This window comes from Protomyctophum bolini (genome assembly GCF_963924005.1).
Source record: "Protomyctophum bolini genome assembly, chromosome: 2".
Taxonomy (NCBI): Eukaryota; Metazoa; Chordata; class Actinopteri; order Myctophiformes; family Myctophidae; genus Protomyctophum; species Protomyctophum bolini.
In genome coordinates this window covers 2,494,471-2,513,864 of record NC_137863.1, presented here as the reverse complement: position 1 = coordinate 2,513,864, position 19,394 = coordinate 2,494,471, and the positions used below count along the sequence as shown (strand labels likewise).

The window sequence follows — 19,394 nt, the reverse complement described above, 5'->3', positions numbered from 1 at the left end:
TAAAAAAAAAAAAAAAATGAAAAAATGATTCCAACCCTAATCACAAGGCTGTCATCTTGCTACAATAATGTAATGCATTATTACAATAATGCTACAATACAGACTGTATTATTGTTATAATTGATATTCATATTATTAGTGAATTGCAACCTTTATAAAGAATTTAATCAAATTGCGATGTAGACAATGAAGCGTCAAGTCAATCAAAATACGTTACAAAAAAACAAAACATTTAATAAAACATTCAAGCGGCACACCATTTGGAAACAAACATCTGTTTTTTTTTAAGTTAGTGTGTTAGAACTATTAATAAAAAATGATGATTAACGATAACATGGCGACATTCATGGAAAACAAGAATGGGATCTGAAAATGATTTGACAAATATTTCAACATATTGTTTCTCATCCAAGTTGTGGTAAAACATGCGAGAGTTTTTAGGAATGCCGACACTTAAATGTAGGTTTGTGTCTAGCCTGGGTTCCAGCCCGATTCTCTGCCCGGTCGGGTTTTTTGGGGACGATCCCGATCACAGATTGTTTTTCTCATCTCCAAAATGATTATAATTATGTCAAAAACCCACGTCAAAACGGTTCCTCCCCCATATATGGGGACTAGGTTGGCGGAGGGTGTGTAGAGCCCAGGATCACATTAGATGATTGACACGGGGGTGAAAAATGGGTTACAAAATCGTGGGATAAAAAATATAAAATAAACAGTTCGTCCCCACACACAGGGGAGAATGTTTTAGGCCTGTCACAAAAATGCAAAATGATATTACACTATTATCTGATATTTATACCACCCATTCTGGGCGGGAACAGCTTTGTGTTTTAACTAAGCATTATGTTATACTTTAGCTATTTAAAAGAGCGCGCTAGGAGCTTGTAGGTCTGCTATTTTTGAAATATCGTGAAAATGAGGCACAGATCTTTGAAAACATATTCTTTCAGAAGACTTTTTTTTAATTTGCCCCCCCCCCCCCCCCAGAAACAAAGATGAGTTAAAACGTTTGCTGTGAAAGAATATACATTCAAAGAAAAGGGGTTCCCGTCCAAAAATTACTGAAATGTAATTGCTTGTTGGAAGAAGTAGAAAAAGGTGTCAAAGTACCAACTATAGGCTATAATTATGAAGTTCCCCAGTTGACGCTGTAGCGTGTCGTTGATATTGTTCATGAACTCTTACCCCATTTAGGCCAGAGTTAAAAACATTCACTTTGAAAGAATATCTATTCAAACTGATTTGCGCCACATTTTTACGATTTTTCAAAAATAGCAGACCTATACAAGCTCGTAGCAGCTTGTAGATCTGCCATTTCAATAGCTAAAGCATAACATGTTTAAAACACCAAAAGGGGTTCCCCGCCCCAAAATGGGCGTCTGGCAGTTAGTTCCCTATACTGTCCTTGGTAATTGATTGATTGATTGAATACTTATTAGACAGAAATGTAAACAGCACGAGGTGGTACAGCCAGACATTTGGGCTAAAAGGACACCACAAAAGAATGTATTGTATATTCTGTAAAATGGGCAATAAAAGAAAAAAAGGGGCTACAACATGCAGTAAAACATTCAGAACCTTTCCCAAGAGATATGTATACATTCAGTGTAACTCCAAATGCTAAAAACCGCCCGAGTTCCAAAGGGATTACTTTACATGTACTTTGTTTTTTTCTGTGTGTCGACTCTAGCCAGTCCATAAGCTTTAAAAAAAAAGAAGCTTTCTCAACACATTATAAATTACGATTGAACTCCCAGAACAACTGTAGGTCCACACAGTACTTCTGTTCAGCATCAGTAGTACCTCCTTGTGCCGCCGCAGGTCCAGAATAAATACATTAATAAATAAAATAAAAACACACACAATAAAAGGCGGGCACATCATGGCCTGCCGGAACTCTTTGCCTCCCTGGTGTTAGTTTCACAGTGTGCTGCAGAGCGTAAAGACCTCCTTGAAAATGGCATAATTAATACACTCTTTATGACCACTGAGGTCTGAACATGTTTAGATGCTTTTTAAAACAACAACAACAACAACGACAACAAAATACAAGAGGCGAGCATCAGGTCACCAACGTGGTAAACGTCTTGACGACAGGGAGAACAACACAGACCGACATCACCGACCACGGGTGGACCCCACGGGTAGTCCCCACGTGTCGTCCCCACGGGGGACGCCATGGGTGGTCCCCACGGGTGGACCCCACGGGTGGTCCCATGGGTGGTCCACAAAACGACAAAGAAGAACCGGATCGAAAGGGGTTGCGAAAGCGACGGGACGAGAGGTGACCGTGTTTGAAGCCAAATTCCAACTCCCAAAATCTCGGCCACTTGCTCACTCTAGCATGGTGGTGTTACAGTGAAATTGGTGACCTGCTGAACCAAATATTTGTTTTGTACACTCTCCAATATAAATTAGGGTACCAGAGATAGAAATTCCATTAAATAGCATGTGAAACTGGGATGGGGGGGGGGGTCCATGAAATAAATATGTTTCGGAATCACTGCTAGAGCCGTGAAAAAAAAACTCCCTTATCGGGGTCACTGCCTGGCATACGATTTCAAATGGTCCGTGGCCCATAAATACATGTTGATTTGGGGAGTCCTCCTCCTTGACACGAAAAGGTTTGGGAAACCACTGCTTTTAGGGTCCTCTGACAGCCCTGGGACGGTTTAAAGGCCTATTCATAGTCTGGATTTTCGGTGGTCAGCTCACCACTGAGCTGAAATAACTGAAATAACGTTGAGCGGTGGTGAGTAAAAACAGAGAGAATGGCTGGAGCGGTTCGTGACGTCATGTTGTAGTTCGGTGGTCACCTAACCACCAAAAATGTATGAGCCTTTAGGGAATGCCCTCCTTCCTCTGGCAGCACTGGGACGGCGGGACGCTCCAGTCGTACACGTAGCTGAGCCTCAGCCTCACCTCCTCCTTGCAGAGGCGCCCGTCGCGCTGCAGCGTCTGGTGCTTCTCCAGCATGTCCTCCAGGCTCTGCTTGTGCGTCACCAGGTACTTGTTGCTGCAGCCGCGCGACTTGTACTCCGTGTCGAAGCGCGGGTCGTGCGTGCGCCGCACGGCGTCCACCGGCGCCAGCCAGGCGCCCAGCGACACGTCCTCGCTCTGCCACGCCTTCAGGTAGCCGGCGTTGAGCCGCACGTAGCGCACCAGGTCCGCCGAGAGCACGTAGCCGCCGCCCAGCGCGTACGGCAGGTAGTAGTCGCACAGCTCCCAGGCGCTCTCGCGCCACTTCCCGCCGGCCTTCACGCGCCCGCGGCCCGAGAAGAAGCCCCAGTAGAGCCGGCTGGCCTCCTTGGCCTTCAGCTCCTCCTTCAGGACGTCCAGGCGGGCGAAGGTGTCGTCGTCCGCCTTCAGCACGAACTTGAAGTCCACGTTGGCGTCCAGCCAGGAGTACATGTGGACCAGCTTGAGCGTCAGGTTCTCGTAGGAGTCCCTCAGCTCGGGTAAGAGGAGCAGGTCCCGGTGGCGGCCCTGCTCCGTGCTCAGGTTCTGTAGGTCCTCAGCGGGGAGGCCCTCGGTCCCCACCACGAACAGGGCCAGGACGTCGGGGTCCCTCTGGGCCAGCCAGGTGCTACGGATGATGCTCCGGCGCTCCGTGTACTTGGGCCCGGTGGTGACCAGGACCACCAGGAAGGCCTGGTGGTCCTTGGGCCCGGGGGGAGGAGGCGGGGGGTCGTCCGGGTCGTCAGAGCGGTCCGGGTGATGGTGGGGCTGTTGGGGGAGGTGGGCGCGCGGGGCCCGGCCCCCCGGAGGGTCCGACCCGCCCTGCTTCAGCGTCTCCGAGGTGCATTTGGCCAGGAAGAGGAGGACCGTGGCGAAGGCGCACACGCCGCCGATGGCCAGCGCCGTCTTGTGGCGACACACGAGACGTAGCAGGTTCATGACGCCGAACCTGGAAGGAAAACAAGTTACGATCAATCAAAACAGTATGTAGTCATAGCACGTCATCATAGTACATATTTATAGCGTAGTAGTATAGATGTATAGTTTATATGTATAGTTTCATTATATAGATATTCCACTGTTACTTTCTTAGCTTACGCATGTTTCTTGATAAATGTTTTTATGTGATGTATTCCCATGCTTTTCTGTTCTTGCTTAACCCATTCTGACCGGGCACCCATTTTGGTGTTAGCATCATGTTATGCTTTAGCTATTGAAAAATAGCAGATCTACAAGCTCATATCGCGCCACCGAGTGGCGCGCTACGAGCTTGTAGGTCTGCTATTTTTTTTTGAAAAATCGAAGAGCGACTGACATTTTTAGAATCTGATCTCAGGTCAGAATGGGTTCATCAGACCAGTGTGTGTCCAGTGGAAACCTCGTATGAATCTGATCTCAGGTCAGAATGGGTTAATGTAAGTCGCTCTGGATTAAGAGCGTCTGCTAAATGCCTAAATTGTAAATTGTAATACCCATGAGATATACCCGGGTGCATATCTTTGGTCCGACTAAACTACTAACTGTGCGACACTACTTTGCAGCGACGTCCTACCCCACAAACCTAACCCTAATCGCGAGTCTTTTTTCTTCTTCTTTTTTTTAAGATATTATTTTGCGGCTTACGCCTTTTATTGGTTTTTTGAAGGGACAGACAGTAGGCTGACAGGAAACGGGAGAGAGATGGGGGGGGGGGGGGGGGGGGGAAGACATGCAGTAAAGGCCGTGTCGGGCTCGGGAGTCGAACCCGCGGCCACACTGCGACTGGATTACCAGTCGGGTGCCCAGACGGTTACGCCACCGCCTGGGCGCCAAAGGTGTGTTTTAACCGGCCACACATGTGTCTTAACCGGCCACGCATGTCGGAGCCACGTGAGTACATTAGTATTAGCAGTATACAATTACATTACTGGTATCAGAATAATACTTAAAAGGACCACTTCACCACTTTTCAATTTCAAACTATCTTGATCATAAAATAATTGGTCCACACATGATGAAATACAACCATTATTTTCTACTATATATGTCTCATATAGGAGGTCTGTGGGCAGTTCAGAAACCAGTGACATCATCATTAGGCAGAATTGTTTAAACAAGATTTAAAAAAAAAAATATATATAGATTTAGATTTAGATTTGTATTATGGTGAGAACGACGATACATTAGTATTTTTTATTTATTTATTATTATTTATTTTGAGGGTTTTCTTTACATAGACACAAGGACAACACAGCAGACTTACATACAAGACAGTTACTTACATAAAAACACAATGAAGAAACAAGGAAAAATAAAAATATAAAATAGATAATAAATAATAGTTTCCAAGTGGTACATGGGTTGTATAATCAAATGCATGTATGTGTGCACGTTAAGGTGGGTTCCGTCCTACACAGAGTCAAATGCGCTCTTCAATATGATCCAAAAAGGGGGTCCATACCTCCACAAATACATCTGCCTTATTTTGTGTTTCATACTTGAGTCTCTCCAGTGGTAGTGTTGACATTATTTGGGCCATCCACATATGTTCTGAGGGTATTTCATCTGTCTTCCACAAAATTAAGATCTTTGCCAAGAATCTAAATAGATCAAATAATTTCCTATGAGCAGAGCTCAACTTTACATTAGTATTTTTACTAAAGTAAAAAAAAAAAGACCTAAAATTTGTATTTAATTACAGTATTTGACTAAATTTGAATTACTTTCCACGACTGCATACACAAAGCATCCAATGCAGAATCACAAAGGGAAAGGCATCGTCGAAACGTTACAGACAAGAGTAAAATGATGCTGCATCACTGTAAGAAGACTGTATTCATGTTAATGAACAGCCAACAATAGTAGATTACCTCTGGCTTCATATATTTACATACATGATGCATCATCAACTGGTTTTTTAATTGACGTTTGGAAGATGAACGTAATAACGTATACGCTACAGTTTAAAAACGCCACCCCAGTGTGCAGACGTTGATGTGAATATTATGGTGAAACAAACCATGCACAACACGTAGCCGGTTAGTAGTAAGGAAGATTGTTTTCTTACTTTGAGACGTTGCTACACTGAAGGCCAGACATGTATGTTGCATCATCCACATCCTCCTGGTCGAATAGTATATAATATATTAGCCTTTTATGTTATGAAGTGTAGCAGGAGGGGTTTCTTCATTTCATCAGCCGTTCATTTCATTTGTTATAATTCAGAATCGGCAGTGTTGCCATATGTTGTGGGAGAAATAAGCAACCCAGGTCTATGAAAACAAAGCCCAAAAGAAGCAGGCTTTGTGTTAAAATGTTAAAAATAATAATTATGAAAATGAAAGAAATATTGGAGAAATAAAACGTGACAAATGTGGAATATTTTTGAAGCATTTTAACCACACAAATCTGGTATAGGGTTAGGAAATATGTTCGGATGTGTAGGGTCCTTGGACAAATACATTTACGTGAGTGTCCTTGTCAATAAATGTGTGAGAAATGAATCACTGGTCTAAAGTGTAGTTGCTTATTTAGGCTGGTCACACAACACAAGCCTAAATAAGCAACTACACTTTAGAAACAAGCCCCAAAAAACGGCAAGCAACTTTACAGGAAAGATAAGCTCAAAGTCGCTTATAATAAGCAGAAATGGCAACACTGGTTGTGCACTGCAGGCGGAAACGGAAATGTCTTCTTTTGGTTTCCGGCAGTCTGTACACGATAGTGCAATGCTGCCTCCCACAGGCGAGGGTTTCTACTGTACTGTTCTTGACTGTATAGTGTGTAGGCCTACTGTTCTTTAAAGGACAACTTTAGTTTTGTTCAACCACAACCGTTCATGTTTTAGGTTGTTATTAGAGAAAGTAAAAGTCATTAAGACATGCAAATCCCTTGACTCCTTCAAAAGCGCTCTCAAAGGGCACCTACGGACGGCTGCAATTCGAAACTGGCCTCTGTAGAACCTGAATCCCCCCCCACCGCCCACCCCTTTTCCCCCTCACTGTATAATTATGTTTCTTTTCCCTTTTTACCTCCTTTATGATTAATTCCTGTTCTGTTCTTTAACTATATAGAAGTGTCTATTTGTACGTCTCTAAATGTTTTGATGAATTGAACAAGGTGGACCCTGTTGTAAACAAGTGTAATGCTTAATTGGGTCGTCCACTCACAGTTAACAGTCTTTGTATTGAGTTTGTGCTGAAATGTACTGTAATTCTGCAAACTGTTAATAAATATTTCAATCAATCAATCAATCAATCAATCAAAAGGTCATAGATAAACTGTCCTACTGTATACAGTACGGCTTGACATTAACCTTTTGAAGTTAACTTGTCCGGACACAAAAAGTCACTTGTCCGGAGCACGAGCACACACAAATACGTTTTAAATCAACTAACTGTAAGTTAGTTACAGTAAGTTACTGTAAGTTAGTTAAGGTGAATAAATGATTACATTTAGGGCTGTCAAATGATTACACATTTAAACAGATTAATCACAGCTTCAAAATGAAGCCATGTTCTTGTTGTGGGAATGGTAAGATAAATGAATGTCAGAAGGCGGATATATATTTAACATATGTATGCATATTTTTATTCTTTATAACAAATCCAGTGTGGTAGGATGGTGTCTCTTTGTCTCTCACCCCATCATTCGTTGCTGACTGGAGGAAACCTCATAACTCCATTTTTGAGGGTTTTTTGGCATATATCAGTGCTATTGAACACCCTTTACGTCTGTGTGTTGTTTCATAAATCAGTGCTATTGAACACCCTTTACGTCTGTGTGTTGTTTCATAAATCAGTGCTATTGAACACCCTTTACGTCTGTGTGTTGTTTCATAAATCAGTGCTATTGAACACCCTTTACGTCTGTGTGTTGTTTCATAAATCAGTGCTATTGAACACCCTTTACGTCTGTGTGTTGTTTCATAAATCAGTGCTATTGAACACCCTTTACGTCTGTGTGTTGTTTCATAAATCAGTGCTATTGAACACCCTTTACGTCTGTGTGTTGTTCCATAAATCAGTGCTATTGAACACCCTTTACGTCTGTGTGTTGTTCCATAAATCAGTGCTATTGAACACCCTTTACGTCTGTGTGTTGTTTCGAAAATATTGAACCAATGGAAAGTAGTAAAAAGTGCTTTGGAGAAAACCTCTTAACTCCGGGGGGTCCAAGACAAACATCTCTCCTTCGGGAGAGAGAGAATAAAGAAGCCTTGAACCTCAGGATTTAGAAGACATTTGTAGAACCGTCCGCCGGTCTAAATGGGTTCATTGGATAAAGGCGATAAATGCACCTTTTACAATTTTTGGGTGCAGGCTTTAGTTCCGACATACTATTGATCCGAAACCTCAATCCCTAACCTAACCATAACAGCAAGCACGGGAGCAGCGCATGTCGGACCATCGCATTTTCGCATCGCATCGCATGTCCCCGCGCTTCGGACCTTTGGTGTGTCGGATCTTTGTACGCACCCCACCATTTTTTTGCCATTTTTCACTTGCGATACCAGATGGTCAACTTCTTCTCGCGCTTGATCTTCTTCTGCAGCTGCAGCACGCCGTAGAGGAGCGCCTCGGCCGTGGGCGGGCAGCCCGGCACGTAGACGTCCACGGGCACCACGCGGTCGCAGCCGCGCACCACGGCGTACGAGTAGTGGTAGTAGCCGCCGCCGTTGGCGCAGGAGCCCATGGAGATGACGTAGCGGGGCTCCGGCATCTGGTCGTACACCTTGCGCAGCGCGGGGGCCATCTTGTTGGTCAGCGTTCCCGCCACGATCATGACGTCGGACTGCCGCGGGCTGGCGCGGAACACCACGCCGAAGCGGTCCATGTCGTAGCGAGGCGCCGCCATGTGCATCATCTCCACGGCGCAGCACGCCAGGCCGAAGGTCATGGGCCACAGGGACGACCGGCGGGCCCAGTTCACCAGGTCGTCCAGCCTGGCCACCACGTACTCTCCTTTACCGCTGACCGCCGGCGGCTTGGCCGCTGCGGCCGCCGTGCTCTTCTCCCTGACCGGAGCCGCCGCTGCTGCTGCCGCTACGCTGGTGGGGGCGTGGTTGTTGCTCGTAGCGGGCAGACGGAACGTACTCCTCTGTTGGACGGCGAGGGACGAAACGGGCCTCGATGACAAGCAGCCAAACGAGGCCAGACGAGGTAGAACCAACGCCGCCGCCATGTTTGAAACTCTGGTTATTGGAGGTTACTGTTGGCGGGTCAAAATCTTCAAGGCCGTCAACACACTGATGAGGTCATACTGATGCCATAGCCCAAATATGGTGGGACAGACGGCACAGCAAGTTATACTCTGTGGGCAGTTTGTGAATGATGTCACAGGCATTGTGACATCATCGATATGATGCCGGCCCTGCCCTCGATCACCTTTCAACCACGGTCGGTATGTGGTTCAAATTGAATCGTCACAAACTAAACATCATTAGCGAATCACACGATTCATCGGCAACACTTGGTTGAGATTTACGGTATATCGCTGTAGTTTGTTCCTTTACAGTTAGCCTTGATTCTCCTCCATCTGTTTAGTCAGTAGACAAACATAAATATGTATATTTGTACGCCGACAAACCAAGTCCGACTGACCAACGTGGCGGTGGTGAGGATGAAAAAGGCGGGGAAACGATTTGAAATCGCCTGCTACAAAAATAAAGTGGTGAGCTGGAGATCCGGCGCGGAGAAGGACCTGGACGAGGTTCTGCAGACAGACTCCGTCTTCGTGAACGTGTCCAAGGGCCAAACGGCTAATAAAGAGGATCTGTCCAAAGCCTTCGGAACGGACGACTCCACGACAATCTGTAAACTGATCTTAGCCAAAGGAGAGCTGCAGGTGTCGGAGAAGGAGAGGCACAACCAGCTGGAGACCATGTTTCAGGACATCGCCACCATCGTGGCGGAGAAGTGCGTCAACCCCGAGACCAAGAGGCCGTACACGGTCAAACTCATCGATCGGGCGATGAAGGACATCCACTACTCTGTGAACGCCAACAGGAGCACCAAGCAACAGGCTCTGGAGGTGATCAGGCGGCTGAAGGAGTCCATGCAGATCCAGAGGGCTCACATGAGGCTGCGCCTGGTGCTGCAGGCCAAGGAGGGCAAGAGGATCCGGGAGAAGCTGAAGCCGCTGATCCAGGTGGCGGAGAGCGAGGCCTTCGACGAGCAGATGGAGATGGTGTGTCTGGTGGACCCGGGCTGCTACCGGGAGATCGAGGAGCTGATCCGCTGCGAGACCAAAGGAAGGGGCTCTCTGGAGGTGCTCAGTCTGAAGGATGTGGAGGAGGGAGATGAGAAGCTGGAGTAGAACGTGGAAGCACCCCAAGATCCCACATCGCTTGTGTATGCATTCAGTCGACACATGGTCTGTCTTGTGTATGCATTCAGTCGACACATGGTCTGTCTTGTGTATGCATTCAGTCGACACATGGTCTGTCTTGTGTCTGCATTCAGTCGACACATGGTCTGTCTTGTGTCTGCATTCAGTCGACACATGGTCTGTCTTGTGTCTGCATTCAGTCGACACATGGTCTGTCTTGTGTCTGCATTCAGTCGACACATGGTCTGTCTTGTGTCTGCATTCAGTCGACACATGGTCTGTCTTGTGTCTGCATTCAGTCGACACATGGTCGTCTTGTGTCTGCATTCAGTCGACACATGGTCTGTCTTGTGTCTGCATTCAGTCGACACATGGTCTGTCTGCAAAATGGTGGGTAGAGGGTGGAGAGAGGGTACAGACGGTATTGATTGATTGATTGATTGATTGATTGAAATATGTAGTGCTGGGTTGTGCCCCGAAAATAGCTGATCTACAAGCTCTCAACATGTCACGCTGCGACACGTTGAGAGCTTGCAAAGTCTGACCCAATAAAGCATTACACTTAGTAGAGGGTCCACCATGTTCAATTCATCAAAACACTTACAAATAGACACTTCTACATAGCCAAAGAACAGAACAGAACAGGAATTCATTAAAGGAGGTAAAAAGGGAAAATAAACATATACAGTGAGGGGGGGGGAAAAGGGGGGGGGGTTTCCGATTTTACGGGGGCCAGTACTCTGTACTGTACTCAGTACAGTACAGACTAGTACAGTACTACAGAGTACTGTGAGGCATACAGCCGCCTCACGTGCCTGTGTGTGTGAGTTAAGATTGGCTGTTCTTTATATGGAACATGGTTCATTATAAATATACAGAAATAAATAATGGAACTGAGGTAAAAAACAATAAGTCCAAATATGAAGTCAGTCAGTTTGAATAAGGTGATTGTACATGCATGACATCACAATGTCATCATCGCAACCACGTACAGTAATTTTCCTTTTTAAAGGAAATGTCATACAAAACACATTTCATTTAGCAAAGACTATATTCTATCTCCCTCAGAACAGTGCGGACTATATCGGTGTTCTTTGCGTCTCCTCTCACAGCTACGATACGATGTCCGTAGAGAACGTGGTGGTCCACCCCCTGGTGCTGCTCAGCGTGGTCGACCACTTCAACAGAATCGGCCGAGTCGGGAACCAGAAGCGCGTCGTCGGCGTCCTCCTGGGCTCCTGGCAGAAGAAGGTCCTCGACGTCTCCAACAGCTTCGCCGTGCCGTTCGACGAAGACGACAGGGACGACTCGGTGTGGTTCCTGGACCACGACTACCTGGAGAACATGTACGCCATGTTCAAGAAGGTCAACGCCCGGGAGCGGGTGGTGGGCTGGTACCACACGGGGCCCAAGCTGCACAAGAACGACATGGCCATCAACGAGCTGGTGAAGCAGTACTGCAGCGGGTCGGTGCTGGTCATCGTGGACGTGAAGCCCAAGGCGCTGGGCCTGCCCACGGAGGCCTACACCGCCGTGGAGGAGGTCCACGACGACGGGACGCCCACCTCCAAGACCTTCCAACACGTCACCAGCGAGATCGGCGCGGAGGAGGCGGAGGAGGTGGGCGTGGAGCACCTGCTGCGGGACATCAAGGACACCACGGTGGGCACGCTGTCGCAGCGCGTCACCAACCAGGTGCACGGCCTCAAGGGCCTCAACTCCAAGCTGCTGGAGATCAGGTCCTACCTGGAGAAGGTGGTGGCGGAGAAGCTGCCCATCAACCACCAGATCGTCTACCAGCTGCAGGACGTCTTCAACCTGCTGCCGGACGTCAACCTGCTGGACTTCACCAAGGCCTTCTACCTGAAGACCAACGACCAGATGCTGGTGGTCTACGTGGCGTCGCTCATCCGCTCCGTGGTGGCTCTGCACAACCTGATCAACAACAAGGTCTCCAACCGAGACGCCGAGCGGAAGGAGGGGCAGGAGAAGGACGACGGCAAGAAGGAGAAGATCCTCGACCTCAAGGACAGGAAGGACGAGAAGGAGAAGGAGAAAGGGACGGACGCCACCAGGAAGGAACTAGAGAAGAAGAAATGAGTGTTTGTCTTTTGTGGTTACCGCTGTCCTCTTATAGACGACGGGGGGGGCCCCCCCTTCATCTTGAAGGCACTCTATTGTCCTGAGCAACATCCATGTACAGTATGTACAGTATGTGGGTCTGCTGCTAAACTATAGCATGCTGTATACTACATGCATACATGAGAACAGGCGCTTGAGAGGCAAAAAGAATAATGAAGGACAAGCGTCATCCTAGTGACGGACTGTTTGTGATGAAGAAGAAATGGTAAGCCCTGCCTCACAGCCCTGGGGCCCTGGAGCTGCCTCACAGCCCCAGAGCTTCCTCACAGCCCTGCAGGGTTCAAGCCTTGGAAAGAGATTTTCCTCCTTGCAGCTGTCGACAAAAAAACTAAACAAAAAAAAGAATAATTGCAAAACGAAATTAAACAACTGTAAGAATCCTGAACAGATGTTCAAAACATGCATTCGACACGGCTAATGATAAAGACACAGGATAGTTTGTGTCTTGTTACCTTTATTTTTATTCGGGGTGCTAGCCCCTCCAGCACCTGGCTTTGTGTGTCCATATGGACTTTTTATGTTTGCCTTTGTGCATTTTCTCTCATATTAATTACTGTAATATTGTCTGGGCTGCTACCTATTCAACACATCTCACTAAATTACTGATCAAAAAAGGTTTCTGAGAATTATTTCACATTCAAATCGGTATGAGCCGTCTGCCCCGCTCTTTATTAAATACTCACTATTACCCATTGACAAAGTAAACGTTTTTACGTTTAAATTAAAAAAATGCATTCAAGACAAATTCTTTTCACAATTTCTTCTGTGTTACTTCTAACACTTCACTCCTACCCCACAAGGCAAAGAGATCATTTTGAATTACCCTATATTGTCGCACGTCCAAACATCAATCTTTCATCAAATTTAGAGGCCCTTATCTATGGAACTCCCTATATATGCTTCACTTAAATCCTCAGTATCCTTGCCAATATTCAAAAGACATCTAAAGAAATACCTTATTTCTTCCTCTCTGTAGATTACATGTTTTACTTTGATGCGTTACATTTTCTTTTGTGTGTTTGTTGTTGTATTGTTTATTTCTGGTTTTTGTGCAGTCTGTGTTTTTATTTCTTTACTGCACAGCTGCCCCCCTTTGCCAACTTGTAGACTTTTGTACTGTTTTTATGAACTTTTAATCTGTTTACTTTAAACCAATGACCTCTTCCTACAGGAAAGGATTCCAAATAAGCCAGCTGGCTTCTTCCCTTCCTTGCATTGTATTTTTGTTATTTCATAATGTTATTGTCTATTTTTTTGTACTACATGCTAAATAAATAAACCTAAACCTATATGGAACTCCATACTTGGACAAGGCTGATCAGTACTTGGATGACATGTCATACGATGACATCATATTTGCCCCAAAACTCCATATTTGGGCAGAAGTATACATACATACACGCATCCAAATGCTGTCCAAGACAAGATGACCTGTTCAGTAGAACGTTGTAGAAATAACAGAACGGACGCTGTGAGAGTATACCAGAGAAAAGGCACAAATAAGAAAGGAAGCAGAGAGTCAAACAATGGGCGAAGAAGCCGTGTTGGACAGCAGCGTGCTCTGTCTGTTCGACGTGGACGGGACGCTCACGGCAGCGAGGCAGCGCGTCACTCCAGACATGGCAGAGCTCCTGAAGAGCCTGGGGAGTCGTGTTCGTATCGGGGTGGTCGGGGGCTCCGACCTGGACAAGATCAAAGAGCAACTGGGGGACGACGTGATCCGGAGCCTGGACTATGTGTTCGCGGAGAACGGTCTGGTAGCGTTGAGGAACGGAGAAGCTCTCCCCGTGCAGTCCATCGAGGCCCACATGGGAGAAGAGTTTCTCCAAGAGTTCACCAACTTCTGTCTCAGTTACATGGCCAAGATCAAACTCCCCAAGAAACGAGGGACGTTCATAGAGTTCCGTAAAGGCATGCTGAACGTGTCGCCCGTCGGACGAAGCTGCACACAAGACGAGAGAGTCGAGTTTTCAGAGTTCGACAAGACGGAACGAATCAGAGAGACGTTTGTGTCCGTCCTGAGAGAAGAGTTCAAGGGAAAGGGACTCTCGTTCTCCATCGGAGGGGAGATAAGCATCGACGTGTTTCCAGACGGTTGGGATAAGAGATATTGTCTGGGGATCGTAGAGAAGGACAACTTCTCCACCGTTCACTTCTTCGGAAACCAGACCAAACCTGGCGGGAACGACCACGAGATCTACTCTGACCGGCGTACCGTCGGCCACGAGGTCTCCTGCCCTGAAGACACACGGAAACTCTGTCAACAGCTGTTCTTCTCATGAGAGAACGGAAACTCTGTCAACAGCTGTTCTTCTCATGAGAGAACGGAAACTCTGTCAACAGCTGTTCTTCTCATGAGAGAAAGAAGGAATTATTAACCCATTCTGACCTGAGATCAGATTCATACGAGGTTTCCACTGGACACACACTGGTCTGATTAACCCATTCTGACCTGAGATCAGATTCTAAAAATGTCAGTCGTTCTTCGATTTTTCAAAAATAGCAGACCTACAAGCTCGTAGCTCGCCACCGAGTGGCGCGCTATGAGCTTGTAGATCTGCTATTTTTCAATAGCTAAAGCATAACATGATGCTAACACCAAAATGGGTTCCCGTTCAGAATGGGTTAAGAACTGTTCTTTTCAAGATGGAGTGATATTGATTTTATTTTAGGAATTATGTTATTGCTAGCAAATGTGTGCTGCAGATGATGATGCATTTTTGCATGCATTAAAAAGATAATAAAATATGTGATTATAAATTAACTAATAATAAACATTAATTGCCAGTCAGTTTGTATGTAATGACATCATGCCATGACATCACATTGTCGTCATGACTTAAAGTGAGTGGTCAAATATGTGTCATTTTCCAACTTTTCTTTTAAAAAACATCATGTACCAACAACTATCTCTGCGAATTACTTGGCGGCAATTACCCTGCCGATTCAACGTCAGAGATCGTTCGCCTGCCTCCGGGTGACGGGGTGACACAACGTCAGAGATCGTTCGCCTACCTCCGGGTGACGGGGTGACACAACGTCAGAGATCGTTCGCCTGCCTCCGGGTGACGGGGTGACACAACGTCAGAGATCGTTCGCCTGCCTCCGGGTGACGGGGTGACACAACGTCAGAGATCGTTCGCCTGCCTCCGGGTGACGGGGTGACACAACGTCAGAGATCGTTCGCCTACCTCCGGGTGACGGGGTGACACAACGTCAGAGATCGTTCGCCTGCCTCCGGGTGACGGGGTGACACAACGTCAGAGATCGTTCCCCTACCTCCGGGTGACGGGGTGACACCGAGAGGCGTTATATTTATATTTCAGGCCACAAAGCAAAAAGGTCTGAAATGAAAAACACAGAAATGGAGACGCTCTACCATCAGACGAACCAGCAGATCCAAGACGTCCAGTCTCACCTGGGGCGTCTGGAGTCGGCAGACCGCGAGTCGGTACACCTGCTGGAGAAGGACCTGCGCGCCAGGATGGACGACATCTTCCATCAGCTGGGGCGTCTGGAGACCATGAAGAGCAGAGAACCGCCGCTCCGCCGGCAGAACGCCAAGCGTCTGGTGGACCAGCTGGCGTACGACGCCCAGCACCTGAAGGCGGTCCTGGGAGCCTTCCTGGACCGGCGGGTCAGGGAGACCCGGGGGAGGGAGCGGGAGGAGCTCCTGAGCCGGACCTTCAGCGCCAATGACGACGCGGCCGCGGCCGCGGCCGCGTACACGTCCATCGCCATGACGGACGAGACCTTACGTCAGAACGCCGCCTTGAGCAACACGCACAGAGACATCGACGACCTGCTGGACAGCGGCGGCGGGATCCTCGGCAGCCTGCGAGGCCAGCGGGGGACGCTGAAGGGAACCCATAAGAGGATGCTGGACGTGGCCAACATGCTGGGGCTCTCCACCACCGTCATGAGGAGCATAGAGAGGAGGGTCACCCAGGACACCTTCTTTATGGTCGGAGCCATGTTGATGACCTGCGTGTTCATGGTCCTCCTTATCTGGTACCTGGGATGACCAGACCTTTCTCTTACAGGTTATCCCCTCTGGTACCTGGTACATTCTGGTACCTGGGATGACCAGACCTTTCTCTTACAGGTTAGGCCTTCTGGTACCTGGGATGACCAGACCTTTCTCTTACAGGTTATCCCTTCTGGTACCTGGTACTTTCTGGTACCTGGGATGAGAAAACCTTTCTCTTACAGGTTATCCCTTCTGGTACCTGGGATGACCAGACCTTTCTCCTACAAAGACCACTCTTCAGGTTAGCCCTTCTGGGACATTAAAGACCACTCTTCAGGTTAGCCCTTCTGGGACATTAAAGACCACTCTTCAGGTTAGCCCTTCTGGGACATTTTCAAATACAACAAAACCTCGTGACTTGTGAACTGAGACAGTGACAGAATAAAGCCCACCACACACCGTCTGCGACCGTGTGCGGCGCGGCGCGTTGCTGCGCGGCGCGGTGCGGCGCCGCCTGGAAAATAGAACTGTGTTCTATCGGCGCGCCGGGCGGCGCGGCGCGGCGCGGCGGACGGAGCCGGTGTGCGTTAGGTTCATTGAAAATAATGGAGGCGGCTGTGCGCGCCGCGCGGCGCCGCGCGGGGGACGCAGCCGGTGTGTGTCGGGCGACGTCTTTTTTTTTTACGGTGGCAAATACAAAATAACGCTAAAAGGATAAAGCGATAAGTCCAGGGCTTGTTTCCATTAAGGTCCTTGTGTGTATCAGATGTATATACAAGACAAACAATAATATACAGTAATATGCAAGGCACCATATACGAGTATAGTAATAAATAAATGAATCACAGCCGTGTGAAGTGAGGGGTGCTCTTATCATTATACATCATCAACTGAATTTATGTGATTGGTTTGCCGATTTGCACGTCTACATATGACGTAAATTTTCCCTTCATTGTCAATAATGGCATTTAATGTTTGTGTTGCCACAAATGTACGTCATATTTGAGGGACATATGACCTAATTTCTCCTTTCATTGTCAACGGCAGATATGAGACGTGTGAGGACAAAAGCTGCAGGCTCTTATGATCTTATCATCGTACATCATCACGAAGTGAAATGGCACTATGGCCCTCATTTATCAACTCGGGCGTACGCCAAAATATGGGTGCACGCCGAAATTACCGCAATTGTCGGCATTTACCATTTCCGCCAAAGCTTGAAATTGAACGTGTGCCAGGACAAAACTCACGTCAGGTCGGGAGCTGTCGTGGGCTTTGTCCTCAGCTGTTTTTCTGTCGTAGAAAAGCGGAGCAGCGTTGACTGACCAGCTGGTGGCTGTAACAGCCATCATGTGTTTTCACTCCTAAAATGTATACAACTAATAATACAACATTCTAAAGGCATGTTATATTAAATTAGTAGGATGTTTCCAAGTGTACAAGCAATTCAAATCGTGCAATTAAAAACAATGTTGCTTAAGCCATGTTTTAAACATTGTTTTGCATGATGGGAGGGTGGCTACCTGTGCTGGAATATTTTCATGACGGGACGTTGGGAGATTTGCATGCACAAGTTCCATTGTGTAACTATGGTTTGGTTTGCTGCATGCTGTAGTATTTAGATGGTTCTGTTATGACTGCATGCTGTAGTATTTAGATGGTTCTGTTATGACTGCATGCTGTAGTGTTTAGATGGTTCTGTTATGACTTCTCCTCTGCATGCTGTAGTGTTTAGATGGTTCTGTTATGACTTCTCCTCTGCATGCTGTAGTGTTTAGATGGTTCTGTTATGACTTCTCCTCTGCATGCTGTAGTGTTTAGATGGTTCTGTTATGACTTCTCCTCTGCATGCTGTAGTGTTTAGATGGTTCTGTTATGACTTCTCCTCTGCATGCTGTAGTGTTTAGATGGTTCTGTTATGACTTCTCCTCTGCATGCTGTAGTATTTTAGATGGTTCTGTTATGACTTCTCCTCTGCATGCTGTAGTATTTTAGATGGTTCTGTTATGACTTCTCCTCTGCATGTTGTAGTGTTTAGAATGGTTCTGTTATGACTTCTCCTCTGCATGCTGTAGTGTTTAGATGGTTCTGTTATGACTGCATGCTGTAGTGTTTAGAACTTTAGATGGTTCTGTTATGACTGCATGTTGTAGTGTTTAGATGGTTCTGTTATGACTTCTCCTCTGCATGTTGTGCAGAGGAGAAGTGCTTGAAATGTATGCCTTTATGCATACTAGCTGTTAATAAATAGCCTACTTCAATCAATCAATAAATCAATCAATCAATGGTCACATATTTCTGCAGGTCACCACTTTCTCAGTAACAAGGTGGAAGTGGGTGTCCGACTGTCCGTCCGTCAGTCAGGCGTTATTAATTATGGATTCCACCTCGGCTCCAGGCAAGATACAGGGTTTATGGTTTATCCTGCGTCATCATCGTCATCAGGGCGGGGTTTGCCCGGAGCAGGGGTGCGATCCATAATAACCAACGCGTCAGTCAGTCAGTCAGTCAGCTGGCTGGTTGGTTGCGGAGCCAGCGTTGCCATTGTCACTTATTATAAGCGAATTTGGGTTTCTCTTTCTGGTAATATTGGTAGTTGAGGGGGCTTGTTTCTAAAGTGTAGTCGCTGGTTTGGTTTTTATATCCTAATCATGTTCTTCTGTCATGCTCTCAAAGGGTACCTACGGACGGCTGCAATTCGAAACTGGCCCCCATGAAAATCTGAATATGCCCCCCCACCGCCACCCCTTTTCCCCCTCACTGTATATGTTTCTTTTCCCTTTTTACCTCCTTTATGATAAATTCCTGTTCTGTTCTTTACTTTGACTATATAGATAGAAGTGTCTATTTGTACGTCTCTAAATGTTTTGATGAATTGAACAAGGTGGACCCTGTTGTAAACAAGTGTAATATGCTATAATTGGGTCGTCCACTCACAGTTAACAGTCTTTGAATTGAGTTTGTGCTTGAAATGTACTGTAATTCTGCAAACTGTTAATACATATTTGAGCAC

The 19,394-nt window shown here is 46.7% G+C and overlaps 6 protein-coding genes across 6 annotated transcripts; 4 read left to right on the top strand and 2 right to left on the bottom strand.

Moving 5' to 3' along the window:
• Positions 1-209: 209 nt before the first annotated feature.
• On the bottom strand, positions 210-6,138 carry b3galt6 (UDP-Gal:betaGal beta 1,3-galactosyltransferase polypeptide 6). The gene is made up of 2 exons (XM_080773933.1): positions 6,008-6,138; positions 210-3,910 (listed from the first exon to the last, which is right to left on the bottom strand). The coding sequence occupies exons 1-2, from the start codon at positions 6,037-6,039 to the stop codon at positions 2,845-2,847; spliced, it is 1,098 nt and encodes a 365-aa protein (XP_080630059.1). The 5' UTR covers positions 6,040-6,138; the 3' UTR covers positions 210-2,844.
• A 2,301-nt stretch (positions 6,139-8,439) lies between these two features.
• Positions 8,440-9,123, bottom strand: LOC308323821 (NADH-quinone oxidoreductase subunit B-like; the record flags this gene model as incomplete). Its single annotated transcript, XM_080775671.1, has 1 exon — positions 8,440-9,123. The coding sequence occupies one exon, from the start codon at positions 9,121-9,123 to the stop codon at positions 8,440-8,442; it is 684 nt and encodes a 227-aa protein (XP_080631797.1).
• Positions 9,124-9,504: 381 nt separating this feature from the next.
• On the top strand, positions 9,505-10,257 carry LOC308330152 (ribosome maturation protein SBDS-like; the record flags this gene model as incomplete). The annotated part of the gene is made up of 1 exon (XM_080784880.1): positions 9,505-10,257. The coding sequence occupies one exon, from the start codon at positions 9,505-9,507 to the stop codon at positions 10,255-10,257; it is 753 nt and encodes a 250-aa protein (XP_080641006.1).
• A 1,134-nt stretch (positions 10,258-11,391) lies between these two features.
• Positions 11,392-12,369, top strand: LOC308326153 (26S proteasome non-ATPase regulatory subunit 7-like; the record flags this gene model as incomplete). The annotated part of the gene is made up of 1 exon (XM_080778960.1): positions 11,392-12,369. One exon carries the CDS (start codon positions 11,392-11,394, stop codon positions 12,367-12,369), a length of 978 nt encoding a protein of 325 aa, XP_080635086.1.
• Positions 12,370-13,937: 1,568 nt separating this feature from the next.
• LOC308323766 (phosphomannomutase 2-like) lies at positions 13,938-14,693 on the top strand (the record flags this gene model as incomplete). The annotated part of the gene is made up of 1 exon (XM_080775575.1): positions 13,938-14,693. The coding sequence occupies one exon, from the start codon at positions 13,938-13,940 to the stop codon at positions 14,691-14,693; it is 756 nt and encodes a 251-aa protein (XP_080631701.1).
• A 1,082-nt stretch (positions 14,694-15,775) lies between these two features.
• On the top strand, positions 15,776-16,435 carry LOC308327930 (Golgi SNAP receptor complex member 2-like; the record flags this gene model as incomplete). Its single annotated transcript, XM_080781578.1, has 1 exon — positions 15,776-16,435. The coding sequence occupies one exon, from the start codon at positions 15,776-15,778 to the stop codon at positions 16,433-16,435; it is 660 nt and encodes a 219-aa protein (XP_080637704.1).
• Between the last annotated feature and the right edge of the window lie 2,959 nt (positions 16,436-19,394).